At 34.5% G+C, this 15,269-nt stretch overlaps 1 protein-coding gene across 2 annotated transcripts in view; it reads left to right on the top strand.

Annotated features, from left to right (window-relative positions):
* LOC107586946 (tetraspanin-7-like) overlaps positions 1–14,379 on the top strand; it is a 42,730-nt gene extending 28,351 nt beyond the window's left edge. For both annotated transcript variants that reach the window (XM_016274509.1, XM_016274508.1), the window contains 7 exons: positions 7,176–7,364; positions 7,440–7,514; positions 7,639–7,734; positions 9,579–9,734; positions 9,811–9,894; positions 11,564–11,651; positions 12,476–14,379. In XM_016274509.1, the coding sequence (XP_016129995.1) occupies positions 7,176–7,364; positions 7,440–7,514; positions 7,639–7,734; positions 9,579–9,734; positions 9,811–9,894; positions 11,564–11,632 (669 nt within the window). In that variant the 3' untranslated portion in view covers positions 11,633–11,651; positions 12,476–14,379. The remainder of the gene's footprint in view (positions 1–7,175; positions 7,365–7,439; positions 7,515–7,638; positions 7,735–9,578; positions 9,735–9,810; positions 9,895–11,563; positions 11,652–12,475) is intronic.
* Positions 14,380–15,269: the final 890 nt, after the last annotated feature.

The following is a 15,269-nucleotide window of genomic DNA, read 5'->3' as shown; positions in this document are numbered from 1 at the left end:
ATTTTAACCTGCTAATTAATAGAAATGTGTGCATTTTTAGTAGATTGTAGATTGTGATTGTAGATTGTGGTGAGAATGCTATTTTGCATAACTATTTTATTTCAGGCTTCAAGCTAGTCTTAATGCAAAGGGGTTAAACTACAGTCAAGTTACTTGGGGAAAAAATAACTACTAGGGCTGTGCAAATAATTGAATGCGATTTTCATGCACATCTCGTCAGTAAAGCTGGTTCTGTGATTAGTAGTAAATCTCCAGCAACTGACAAGCTACGCAATATCACGTTCATAATCGGCAATGAATCGCCTGCGATGTTGAACACGATTTTGCGTAGCTTGTCAGTGAACTATGGCTCTGTGTAGTAAATGCCGCTCCATCTGAAAGCACGTGCTGGAGATTTACTACTAATCACAGAACTGGCTTTACTGACAAGATGCGCATGAAAATCGCATTCAATTATTTGCACAGCCCCTAATACCTACGTTTCAAGATAATGTATAAGCTGTTTCATCTTTTAAGATCGTTTATCAGATGATTTTGAATAAATGTTTTTATGTAGTTTATTTCACGAAAACAAAACAATAGCTATGTTTCCATTCAAGATTGTGAATTTAATTTAAGGAAATTTTAAAATTTTTGTATGTTGCTTGGTTTTTGTTGTTCGTAACTTCATATAAAACTTAGTACAACTAATATAAAAAAAGAATATAATTCTTTTTTGTTGTATATTGATTTTTGTTCATATAAAAACACTACAACATTAATATAATACTTTTTTGTATATTGGTTGTTTTTTGTTGTTGTTCATATAAAAATAACATTCAAGAAAGAAAGAAAATCGCACTTTATAAAAATAAAATAAAAAAGAATATAATACGTTTTTTGTTGTATATTGTTTAAAAAATAAATAAAAATAGTATATAATACTATTTTTCTAATATATTTCTTTGTTTTTGTTGTTCATATAAAATTAAAATAATATAATCAATACAACATATAACTTTCATTTGTTTGTTTGTTGTTTGGTTTTTGTTTATATACAAAATAATAAAAACAATTGAATATAGTCCTTCATTTTTGTTGTACAGTATATTTTTTGTTTTTGTTGTTCATATCAAAATAAATAAAAATAAAATAAATAAAAAATTATTCAAGAAAGAAAGAATATAACACTTTATTAAAAATAAAAATACAATACAATACTTTTTGTATTTTTTTTTTGTTGGTCATTTAAATTAAACAAATATAATCAATACAACATATAACTTTCTTTTTTTTGTTTATTGTTGGGTTTTTGTTTGAATAAAAAAGGAATTAAAAAATAAGAGATTAAATAGAATATAGTCCTTCATTTTTGTTGTATGTTTTTTGTTGTTCATAAAATAAAATAAAAATAATATTAAAGAAAGAATATAACACTTTATAAATAAAACAACAACAATAAAAAGAATGTAATACTCTTTTTGTTGTATATTGTTTGTTTTTTGTTGTTCAGCTAAAATAAATAAAAATAATATTCAAGAAAAATAATATAACACTCAGGTAAACAGGCAAAAGAGTAAAAATGGAAGTTGTTGGATCTTTATACTTTATAGATCATATATTATAATGCAATTTTCTGTTTATTTTCTTATTTACTTTTCGAGTAAATTGTCTTCTCTTCTTTTTTTTTTTCTCGGGTGTTTTCATTCTTGTAATTTTTTGCATGTATAGTTACTGTACATTTTTGCCATGGTAGAAAGAATGGTAAGAATGGTTAAAATGGACTAAAAACTACAACACTGTAAACATTGTTGTAAATAGTCGCTGGTCATGTTCAAAAAAGAATCATCTAAAATTGGAAGCTGTAGCCACTGCATAAACATATAAATGGACTCATTCGCTGATTTACGCCAGCCGTTGCTCCTTGATTCTTAATATTCACCGAAAAACGCATGTATGCATATTTGAGAACTCCACAGGAAAGCATAGACTTTACATGTCACTATGGAAACGTTGCCATGGCACCCGCCTCTGCTGTCATGGCGCATTTTCCTCGACGATGAGAGCTCTAATAGATTTTCTCTCTTTTTTTTATTCAAGCTCTAAATTGTCTGTAACTCAAGAGGCGCTGCTGACATATCAAAGACGAACGCCGCCGAGCCGCATCAATTTGAGATTCATTTGAAGAAATGAACACTTCACGTTGCGTTAGCAGACAAATGCGAGTGTCAGGGGACAGAAAGCATCTCATTTAGAAATGTGTGGCTGAGATCCTGTTTAATATCGTCTCTTTGTGGGTAAAATGAAACCGACTAGATCTCAGAGCTATTCCAAGTCCAATCTCTATAGCTCTGAGCTAATATAAACAAGGCGCTCGCAACACCAAGGTCATGGGTTTGATTCCCAGGGACTACATGAACTGATAAAACCTCTGAAAGAAAGTGCATTAGTAGTTTTGAAAGTTTAGTGATCTCACAGGTTTTCTTGGGTTAAAAGGGTTTTATGCCTCTTTATTTAACAGACTGCTGGACAGACAGAGAGAAAGATGACAGACGTACTGATGAATAATTTATATTCTTTTGCTCAATAAAACATTTTCTTCTGCCAGCCTTCACACAGAAAATACAAGTTCTGCTCTTTGGTGTAGTTTTGCATCATGATGTATGTGTAGCGGGTGGCTGATCATTTCTTTAGCTTTATTTCTGTTTGTTTTTTTTATTGTTGCGTTGCGTTGTCTCCATTGTTCCTAGAACATCCGGGTCAATTTCACGAAATGGCTCATATTTCATCCTAGAAACTCAAAAGAAAGCTATGAAAAGTTATGTATGAATTATATTTTATGTAAAGAAAATGAAGCCTATTTTCTGGCAGTATTTTTTATTTATTTGCATTAAGGTAATTAGAATGATATTTTTATTTTACATTATGGTAATGGTGGTATTTATTCATTTGTTTGTGTATTTGTTTATTTGCGCTATGTAATTAGAATTGTTTTATTTTTGCATTATGGTAATGATAGTGTTTATTGATTTATTTATTTGCATTATGTAATTAGCATTATGTTTTTGTTGCATTATGATAATGGTATTTATTTGCGTTATGGTAATTAAAATTGTTTTACATTATAGTTATTTGTTTAAATATTTGCATTATGATAGATTTTTTTCCTAGGGCTGCACGATTAATGGAATGCGATTGTCATGTGCATCTCGTCTGTAAAGTCGGTTCTGTGATTAGTAGTAAATCCCCATAACCTGCTTTCAGATGGAGCAGCATTTATTACACAGAGCCGTAGTTCACTGACAAGCTACGCTTTCATAAGTTATTATGAAAGCTGTTTGCGTAGCTTGTCAGTGAACTACAGCTCTGTGTAGTAAATGCTGTTCCATCTGAAAGCACATGAAAATACCACATTTAATAACATGTTTTTACTCCAAACATAACGCAAGTCGAGTGTTTAAAATCCTTCTGTGAGACGATGTGGCTTCTTACACAGAATAAGGCACGCAACATATTTGATAGTATTCTAAGCAGTGATAATGGCTTTGTCGATTAGCATTGCATTATTATATACTTTATTATAATAAAAATTATAATAAGACGAACTCCGATAAACCATATATTGTCATAGTCGTGTGTATATTAGTCATGTTGAATTAATGAAAGCAGTTAAATCTTCTGTTTATTCAGCAACCGCTATAGGGATTTCCTGATTTCTTCTTCGGGGTGTATTTGGAGTTTCAGCGCGAGAGCGCCCTCTGGCCTTTGGATGGAGATTTACTGCTGATCACAGAACCGTGCTTCACTGAAAGATACGCATGACAATCACAGCTTCTGTCTAATCGCGATTTATCACCTTTGCGATTTAATTTCGATTAATCGTGCAGCCCTATTTTTTCCTATTGTGGTAATGATGACATTTTATTTATTTATTTGCCATATGGTAATTAGAAATAGTTGTTTTATTTTTTGCATTATGGTAATTATTATATTTAATGATTTATTTATTCACATTATGATTATTAGAATTAAATAGTATTTTTACATTGTGACAATTATGGTATTTATTAATTTATTTATTCCCATTATGGTACTTAGATTTTTTTTTTTTCATTATGATAATATGATATTTATTTACTTATTTGTGTTACGAAAATTACAATACATTTTTTATTACATTGTGGTAATGATGGTATTTTGGTAATGGTAATGTTTATTTGTGCTCTGGTAATGAGAATTATATTTAAATGTTCAAGTGAGAATAATAAGAATGACAAAAAACAAAAAGGCAGAAATTATTATGCAGTATATCACTTAGGGCTGGACGATATGGCCAAAATTTATATCACGAGTGATAATAGCATGGTAAAAACATAATATTATCATGTTACCATGTCCAAAAAATGTTAATGTCCAGTGAAATTAAAAATGGATAATTTTAGCCAAAATTTTTATAAATTTTTTTATGCCTGTTGAAGTATTATGTTGTTAGAAACATGCTAATGACAAAGAGTACCATGGCAGTATGTAACATAATATTGGTGTTTTATGCGTACTTTATTAACTAGGTATATTTTTGTTAAAGTATTGTTGCTGCAGTGTTAGCTTAGCAACATGTTATAAAAGTGTTGTGGTAGTATTTAACATTTGCATTTATGTATATTTTGCTGTATTTTATGCTCATTCAAGTATTGTTGTTTCACTGTTAGCTTAGCAACATGCTAATGACAAAAAAATGTAGTAACATTTAGCATGTTTAACATTTTTGTGTTATGTATATTTTGTTAATTCGAGTATGTTGCACTGTTAGCTTAGTGTCATGTTAGGCTAATGATAAAAAGTATATTTGTCGGTGCTGTGTGAATTTCGCACTTATTTGAGTTATTGTTTTGTACAAGATTTTGAACTGTTAGCTTAGCAACATGCTAACATCAAACACTAACTGCGTCCCAAATGATGCACTATACATTCAAATGATGCACTATACACTATGCACTTATACACTATGCTACTTGTGCACTATGTACTCAACCATGTAATGTATGAATTTTATAAGGTTATTTTGTCATTAATAATCTGATTCTGATAACCCCTCTCCCTTTGCGACTTAAAGCTGTGACATTTGAGTGCATAAAGTATCCAACATTCCACACTTTGTTTTTTCAGTTATTTAAGTGCATCATCCGGGTATTTAAAGTGCACTTTTTTCTTTTGGAATTTTCAGTGTGAACGCACTACTTGCACTATTTATACTACAGAATGTCATAGAATAGTGCATAAGTACGCGATTTGGGACACACCTACAATTTGGAACTCTAATTAGGCTATATAATGTTGCATAAGGTTTATTTTTAGTTAGCATGCTGCCTTGTAGGCACCAAGGCAGTTCACTATTGAGTTTAGCTTGTGCCACAATAGCTCTTCACACCATCATTAGCATATCCATAAAAACGATGACTCTTTCAGAGGTGGCAAAATGACGGCATCAGACTGTTCTGTGTGGGATGTGGGTTCACTTATTCATGGCCGTTTCTGTGGGTAGCATCGCCAACTCCACACTATTGCTCATCTCGAATGCGTGGATGTTAGTCATGGCATTTCAGATGCAGTGATGATTACGTGCAGAAATGTCCTGTATGTGTTGATCTGGGTTCAGTTCGTCGTGTTGAATCTGTGGTCCATCCGCTAGCAGGCTAAACTGGTTCAGCACAAGCAGCCGAAGGCGACTTTCTACCATGTGTCCTCCAGACTGCTTATAAAAACGTAATAAACACTGAGAGAACGATCCAAACAGCCGAAACACAATCTGTTTCACCTAGTTTCTAAACTAAAAATGATTACAATTATTAATTGAATGCCCTCAATGATTAGTTGATTAAATACCATTTAAACAACATGTTTAACAGACTCATTCAAATCATGGAAATGCCATGATATCTAGATGAAACAGGAAAGATGAGACATGTTTAGATGCACATTTTAATGAGGCTTATGTATTTTCATAAGAATAGTTGTGTTTCTATTAGGCCTATCATGTAGATCATCTATTAAGTGACATCCTGCCACCCCTCAATGAGTCCGTGTTTCATAGAACCTTCTAGTGATGGAGAAATACACCGGCGCCCTCTTCAGGTCAACACACTGAAATGGATTGAATGGTTGTTTGTGGTACATATTTGTGACTAAACTATAAAAACTGCCTATTACGTAAAAAAATCTAGAAAAAAAAAATTTGTAGGCTGGAGTTTATATGCATTTATATTCAAGATATAAATGATTCTGTTTTAAAATGTTTATTTGTAAAACAACTTTTCTATTTATTTATTTATTTTGTATTTATTTTTTATGACATAAATCCCAGTAACAAAGTTTGAATTTGTGCTTTTAGATAAGCTTTTATTTTCATATTTCAATTAAAGTCAACTGGCGTATATATACAATTTTAGAAATACTAATCGGTACATACTAAAGCAAATCAGAATAGTTTTGACATAAAATATGTACACATAATATGTAAACATCACATAAAATAATCTAAACATAAAATTGAACATATAGCTTTTAGGACATAGCAATATTACTATCAAATTTTGGTTTGAATTTAAATTATTTCATTATTTGGCTAGAAGCAACACAAGAGGCGTGAAATTAGAACAGCTAATAGGCAGTGTTATTTTAGTCTGATTTATATACTAATACAGTATTAAAGTTTTGAATTAGCTTTTATTTTTGATTATTTTTTCATACATTTTTTGATTGACTTTTTAGTGATCTTGTTATGTGGTTTTGTCATTTCTATTTAAAAATTACTACTATTTTTATATTTTTTTTAAATAATTTTATTTATTTTTAATTTGAGTAATTTTAGTATTTCAACTTCATCTTGTTTTAATTAATAAAAGTGTTTTTATCTCATATTTATACTCTATTTCATTTTATTTCAATTACAGAAAACTATTTTTAATAGTTTTAGTTAACAACAACACTGATAATAAGAAATTAGTAAATGATTCAAATTGGGGTCATTATTATAAAATATTCAACCACAGAAGCTCATTGCTGGTTGATCAGAATCATCATTTCCATGTTGTGTTTTGCTGTCTTCATGTATTGTCCACTAGATGGTAGCAAAGGAGTAAAAGTCCTTACTAGATGGGTTTAACGTTAAAAGTTCTAATGTTTGTCTTTCTCTGTAGATCACGGGGGCGATCCTGCTTGCAGTGGGATTATGGGGGAAATTCATTCTGGGTCCGTACATCTCTCTGATTGCTGAGAACTCCACTAATGCTCCCTACGTGCTCATCGGGACCGGGACCACCATCATCGTGTTCGGACTGTTTGGATGCTTCGCCACGTGCCGCGGGAGCCCATGGATGCTCAAACTGGTGAGTTTAACCTCAGGGAGCACATTTTACATCAAATGACGCCCCTAACAGCTAACACGTCTCTCTCATCTCTAGTACGCCATGTTCCTGTCTCTGGTGTTCCTGGCCGAGCTGGTCGCTGGCATCTCGGGCTTTGTTTTCCGTCATGAGGTGAGACGTGCATATGCATATTCTCCGGCGGTGACCCATAATGCTTCTCAGAGATCTCCATCTGTCTCGCACTAGGAGGGCTTGTTCTGGTGACATCTGACAGAGTGTGTGTGTGTTTACTCAGATCAAAGGCACCTTTATGAGGACATACAACGAGGCCATTCAGAACTACAACGCCCAGGACGAGAGGAGCATCGCGGTGGACAACATCCAGAGGAGTGTACGTTCAAACACTGGTTAACATCAGTTCATCGGTTTAATACTGTTTATCTAGTGTAAGGAAAAATGTGTCATAATCTGCATTAAAAATCAGGAAATCTAGACAAAGACAAAGTTAATTAATAACTAGTTCTTAAAGCTTTAAATTTATAGTTTGCATGTCCGTTAGACCAGTGTTTCCCAACTGGGGTGCCGTCTGTCGAGAGCAGGGGTGCCGTGTAAAAAAATCATTTTTTAAATATTTTTAAATTGCTAAAATGTTCAAAAAAGCAGCTATTATATAATATCCATTTCTGATGTTGCCAATAATTAGAGATGCACTGAAATTCCGGCTGCCGAAAATTAGTTCACCGCTCAGGATTCACTTTCACGTGGTGTGACGCTCTGCGTATTATCCCGCTCTATGCGTGTGTGTGCTCCGCTCAGTCGCTCACGGCCCATGTGAGTGCTCCACTCATACAGGTACATCTCAAAAAATTAGAATATCATGAAAAAGGTCAATATTTTTTGTCACTCATTTCAGAAAGTAAAACCCATATATTATATAGATTCATTACACATAGAGTCAAATATTTCAAGCCTTTATTTCTTGAAATTATTTCATTTGTAGGCCTATCGTAATTTCTTTATTTGTTCTTATTTTATTATTAACTGCTTAGCCTCCTTGGCATTTTTTATTCAATTCAAAGTTTTAAATCAAGCTATCTCATGCTACTGCAACAAAATTTCCCAGCTGTAAAATCAAAAATACACAGAGTGAGCAAAACTTTGTTTAATTACCATTATAACTAGCTATCTCACAATGTTTACATATGAATAAAAGCCTACATTAAAATCTGTCATATAAATTGGTCTTTTCATTAGAAATTAGCCTACTGATTGCCACCATTGATGGACAATTTTTTTTATAATATAAAAAATATCTGTATGACATTATATTCTGCAGTTCTTTCCTGCTGTACCGAATATCTATACTTTTCAAAGTATCATATCAAAGTTAGAAATTCAAATATTGTGACAAATTTGTTAAAATTTCCAAAGGGTGCCGCAACTAAAGAAAGGTTGGGAAACACTGCGTTAGACTGATTGCTAGTTCTTGCTGAGATGTTACAAGTAATCGCTAAGGGTTTGATAAGGTATTCCGGGTGGTTATGTTGTTTGCTAAGATATTTTCTGGTTGTTAGGCAATTGCAAGTGCATTCTGTGTGGTTGCTAAGGTAAACCTGGTGGTTAGGGTGTTGCTAAGATATTTTCTGGTTGTTAGGTAGTAGTAAGGGCATTCTTTGTGGTTGCTAGGGGGTTTCTAAGATATTCCTGGTTGTTAGGGTGTTGCAAAGATATTTTCTGGGTGTTAGACAGTTGCAAGGGCATTCTGTGTCGTTTTCTGGTTGTTAGGTAGTTACAGTGGCATTCTTTGTGGTTGCTAGGGGGTTGCTAAGATATTCCTGGTGGTTAGGGTGTTGCTAAGATATTTTCTGGTTGTTAGGTAGTTGCAGTGGCATTCTTTGTGGTTGCTAAGGTATCCCTGGTGGTTAGGGTGTTGCTAAGATATTTTCTGGTTGTTAGGTAGTTGCAGTGGCATTCTTTGTGGTTGCTAGGGGGTTGCTAAGGTATTCCGGGTGGTTAGGTTGTTTGCCAAGATATTTTCTGTTTGTTAGTTAGTAGTAAGGGCATTCTTTGTGGTTGCCAAGATATTCTGGGTGCTTGGGTTTTCTAGGGTGTTGATAATGTGTTCCAGGTAGTTTTAAGGGGGTTGTTAAGCAGATAGATAGATAGATAGATTGAGATTTAGCATTACCTGTCATGAGCTCTGATCTGTATGATATTCTTTCTGACTGTGTTCAGTTGCGTTGTTGTGGAGTACTGAACTACACCAGCTGGTTCTCCAGCGTTTATTTCCCTGTGAATGGAATTCCTCCGAGCTGCTGCGCTAACATCTCAGACTGCAACTCCTCAGACCTGCGAAACGCCACCATAGCGGCCACCAAAGTCCATCAGCAGGTAACACACACACACTTATCAACCACACACACTGATTGTGTTTTTCATGTACTTATAATGCTTCTGTTGTGTTCAGGGCTGCTATGAGCTTGTGACGACTTTCATTGAGACTAACGTGGGCATTATTGCTGGAGTAACATTTGGAATTGCATTCTCGCAGGTAGGATGGACTTAAGGCCTGTTCACACAAAGGACAATAACGATAAAAATATAGTTCTAAAAACCATTCTCAATGTTAAAGAATAGCAGAGTCCACACCACAGCTATAACGATAAAGGCACAGAGAAACGATATCATTGGAATCACTTCCAGAGCAATTTTTTCCAGCTGATGAACGATACAAACATTGACGCCCAATCAGAATCCATCCTGCTGTCACAAGCTCGAGAATATCATCCGCTGGTATGGACGCTAATATCGTTATCTTTATAGTTACCGTTCTTGGTGTGAACGGAGCTTTGTTCTTTTTCCTTTTTGTTTTTTTTTTTTTTTACAAATTTTCCTTTTCCTTTTTTTTTTATACATTAAAAAAAAAACATTCTATATTTTTTCTTTTAAACATTTCTTTTTTCTTTTAAACATTTAATATATTTTTATTTTAAATAAAAAAAAAATTTTTAAACACTTATTTTAAACATTTTATACTTTAAATATTTTTAAAGATGTTCTACACTTGTATTTTAAGCATTTGCTGTTGTTTTTTACTTTTTTATATTCTACACTTATTAAACATTTTATTTGATTGCTTTTATCTCTTTTAATATTCTGCACTTATTTAATATTCTATACTTTTATTTGAAACATTTGATTTTAAATAGTCACACCTATTTTTAAAACATTCCATTTGATTGTTTTTACCTTTTGTTTTAGATATTAATAATTTTAAGCCTTAAATGTAAAAGATCGCTGCTATATATATAGAAATGACCTCTTGATTGGTCAAACAAAAAGATAGTCCCGCCCCAAACTCACACAGCTGCTTGATGGTATTATCGAAAAACCTCGTACGCCGTTAATTTCATCTAAACATAAGCAGGAATGTTTTTCCTCTCCTTGAGACATAATAATCACGTCTGAGGCGATCGTTTGCGAGCTAATATTTACTCCAATCTGTTTTCCATTTACCGCTGAAGCGAGCTGAACAGCTGGCTGCTGTTGTCTCGCACAGGTGGAGCGGTTCACGCCGTCTAAATGAGTCACTGGGTAACGGCGCGTCTAAAAGCTCGAGCGAGAGCCGCGCTGCCATGACAACCCCACCGTGAACGCCGACCCCGGGCTGTCTGTGTTTTCCCAGCCCTCATTTAGTAAACACACATAGACACAGGCGCAGGAGCTGAGCGTGTGGCGCAGCTGGGGTTTGCTAGCGAACGTGCCGCTTCAAACGCAATCAGGCGCTCTGTCACTCACGCTTCCGCCTCGGGACCATTATGCAGATATCGCTCCATCCGCACTAATGGGTCCAAAGGGCTGCGCAGGAACACCTCGACCCCTCTGCCGTGCACACGCGATGCTAATTGAACTGTAAACGTTATCTGCGAGCACACGGGGGCCCGAATCAATGACATCTCTTAGGGACGTCTAATCTTCCGCCGCGCACGTGGAATTCTTTTGGCTCGGTTAAACGGGAATCAGTAAACATTCATTATGATTAGAACTAGTATTTGGTGCTTGCGGAGAGAGCGAACCGTAAACCCGGGAGAGCAGCCGGCGGTAACGACTATCGCAATTTAATTTAATTAGCAATTGACGTTGGGAGAGGGAGCAAAAAAAAAAAAAAAGCCCTGGGAACAGCTTTACCATGGTAACGGCCACGTGCGTGTGTTTTTCAGCTGATCGGGATGCTGCTGGCCTGCTGTCTGTCACGATTCATCACTGCCAATCAGTACGAGATGGTGTAGATGGTGTGGTGTAGCACAGGTGAGACGCACACACTCAGTCCGTTAAACACATGAGCTACTGACTAGCTTTAGCCGTAGCATACTCTCATTTGAAATGGACTGCAACTCATCATGAGACACAAATAGCTCACAGGAGAATCCACTCTCAGTGGAGTTTGGGGTTAGCATGTCGTAAAGATGCAAATGTCGGATAAAGTATTAAATAAAATAGAAATATTAAATAAAATCGTTTCAGTACGTGTTTTTTTCCCCGTAGAAGTCAGCATAATTAATTTGCGTTCCCATTAAGTATACATATATAACCAATTATATACTTCAAATATAATTAATAAATCAATAAATAATTTAAAAATTAAGATTTTTGGCTTTTTGCTTCTAATGAATTCTGGGTAAATTCTCTGAATGCAACGAGATGTTTTCTTAGCATAATTAAGTTTACTTGTGTGCATTATTGATGTGAACAGGCAGGTACATATAAAATATATATATATATATATATATATATATATAATTATATAATATATATTTGAAAATCTAATTAAATTCATTTTGAAATAATACATATTTTTTTTAATGTTAATTAAATATATAAATACATATATTATTTGTATGTTTCTTTGTTGTTTTTTTAAGTATACGTGCAACGTTGCCTTAGAATTTCATCAAATTCTCTTTGTAAACCAACTTGATCTAGCCTCTTTGAATATGCAGAAATTTTAGAACTGTAGTGGAGTGGAGGAATTTTCAGTGAATAGTGACTTAAATTTCAATCTCCTCACCAAAGCTGTGCTAAGAATACTTTGTGTGTGAGAATGTATTTAAACCTCTTTCCCGTTTCTACAGGCACAGAAGACGTACGACACCTTGGAAAGGGAAAGCAACCCAAAAATGCTAGCACACTCTTTCTCATCTTTTTATTCTCTCCTCTTTTTATCTTTCATTCTGTCTTTCCTGCCTTCTATTTTTCTCCTTTCCGTCATTCCTTAATCATGCAGTTGTGCCATGACCAAAGCCTCTCCTTTCGAAACGTCAGCGTTAGCGAGGAAAAGGAAATGGTTTTAAGACGTACTCCTGCGCACGCGTACTTTACTCTGTACAAAAACCTTGCATGCGGAAACCATCTTACACACACTAGAACTAAAGTCAACAGCGTTTCTGTAACACCGCGTCCTAACCAGTCACATACAAGCCAATCGATATCGCAATCACTATCTAGCTGCATATCAAATATGTTCAGGTTAGCTGTGGTTTTGTCTCTTTTTCTATTTTTAGACAGAGAAATTACTTAATATTTGGAACATAGACGCAACTCAAGTGTGGTTTGTTAGATATCTATCCCTTTTTTGAGAAGAAAAACTATTTAAAAGTGTTTTTTTCTTATCTATCTGCCATTTTGCTAGCTTGGTTTCTATTTGTCACTTTGCAGTTGGTAGCGCCGCCCACAGTGAATTCTCATTGGTCCAGATTGCTGTATATTACACATCAAACATTCTGATTAGCTATTGTGGCTTTGGGCAGTATTTTCACACATCTGGTTAGGACAAGGTGTTACTTAACCCCTAAAAAGAGACTTCAATGCAGATTTGTTAGTTAATTGCTTTTTCAAGAGGAAAACTTAAAAAAGGGGAAAAAAATACAGATGACAAGATGTTTTTGTTGTTGTTGTTGCTGTTGTAAAATCTTTGGCAAAGGGGTTTATCTCAGAAATGGCTTTTTTTGTCTTCATTTTTTGCTCCACATCTCAGCGCTGGGTTGAAAGTGACTCAACAAAATCATGTACAGAGTCAAAAACATCGATTTTGTCTTGTCGTGAAAGCCAAAAACAAGCAATTTTCTGCCACATTTAGCTGCGTACAGAACTCAAATACAATTAGACTGAAGATTAGACTGACAACATGTGCCCTTAAAACTAGCGGCTTTTATGTCATTGTAAGACAAGGAGATATTTCAGAGTACTATCTAAACACTGTTTAATGGGCGGTTTAATGGGTAATTTTGCAGTTTATGCGTTGTTGTTACAGTTTTACACCATACCTACTTTGCGAGACACTGTATTTGCTATTATTTTGTGACTTTTTACTGTAAGAATGTAATCAGCTCTGGGAATTTTCAATCTGCATGAGATATATGAAGGATAACAAGAACTATATTTCTAAGAATGCTTAGAAAAATATAATTAAAAAATAGCACCTTACAATAGCTCTAAAAAGGTTAACATTTGTATGAACGCTTTGTGAAACATATATATATATATATATATATATATATATATATATATACACACACACTGTTATATTACTTTTTACTCAAAGTAAAAATAATAATCAGCATGTCATGCTAGAGTGATTATGTTGGTAGGAGAACAGCTCTTAAAAACAGATAGTTAAACGCTGGAGGAATTTGATTTACAACACTATATAAAGTGGAATAATCACAGGTTTTCTGGAGGTGTTCTGCATAATAAAGTGCTTTGTTGGTTCATTTTTGCAAGAGTGAACCAAGCTTTAGACAAACAATAAATTTATTGTTTATTTATTTGCATGTGTGGTAGAAATCGCTGCAGTCTTTGGCTTTCTTGACACTTTATTTTGAATCGTGAAGCACCGTCAACTGAATTCCATATTTACGTGTATCAATGTGCATTTCTCTTTTTTAAATTTCATTTTGTGTTATTGTTTTGTATGGTTTTCTCATTGATCATTCATTCTCATTTAGGACGTGTAGCTGTTATATTAATGTCAACCCATCATTTCTGCAGCTGCCCCTTGTGTTGATGGGTCTTTAAGTATTAGGTTCCAGAATTCATAGTCTGAACACACGTGATGAACTACACATCTCCAGATAGACGAGCGGAGTAATAATATACTTTGTATAATAAAAAGAAAACTTTTTAAAATGCATCACCAGCTAGCATGCCAACAAAATGTACGTTGATATTGTAAACAACCGTGATCTCTATGAATAAAATGGTTCTTCGTCGTTATCAGCTTCTGGGTTGTCTTCATTTGAGGTTTGTGTGTTTGTGGTTGAACTGGATGGATGGGGATCATGTGTAGGTCCATACTTCCTCTTTTTTTCCCAGACACCTTCTGGTCCTGATTTCTAAATTGGGTAAAAGGTCCAGGTTTGGCTTTGTTTTCCTGTTGACGTGCTCTCTACTGTCCTTGTACGTACATTAATTATAAACGCATGTTTGCATTGCTTTTGACCATTTTCTGTAGATCCCACCATCTCGAATGCCACGATTGGTCGATTATACTCCTGCCTGCATGGTATTGGTCAAACTACTTTTCAGTCATTGCCTTCAGCAAGTATATAAACAATAGGAAAACAAAGCGAAAACCCGGACTTTTAAAGCAATTTAGAAATCTCGGCCAGGACATGTCCGGGAAAAAGAGGACGTATGGTCACCCTAATGGTGTGAAAATGGCCTCGCTTGTTTTATCATGGCTTGAAGGCAGAACGCGGTTCCCTTCCTGACCGCTAGATGGCACCACGATGTTGTTGAAAAACGTAACGGGGCCGCAGGAGATCTCCGTTCATTGGGAAAGCCCATGCAAATAATCATGCAGACATGGATTTTAATGCAGATGTTGTCTTCTGAGAATAAGATCATATATAAAGAACATATCTAATG

This window comes from Sinocyclocheilus grahami, unplaced genomic scaffold, assembly GCF_001515645.1.
Source record: "Sinocyclocheilus grahami isolate Dianchi unplaced genomic scaffold, SAMN03320097.WGS_v1.1 scaffold87.1, whole genome shotgun sequence".
NCBI classification, from domain to species: domain Eukaryota; kingdom Metazoa; phylum Chordata; class Actinopteri; order Cypriniformes; family Cyprinidae; genus Sinocyclocheilus; species Sinocyclocheilus grahami.
The sequence above is the reverse complement of the archived record's forward strand: the minus strand, read 5'-3'. Positions and strand labels throughout refer to the sequence as shown.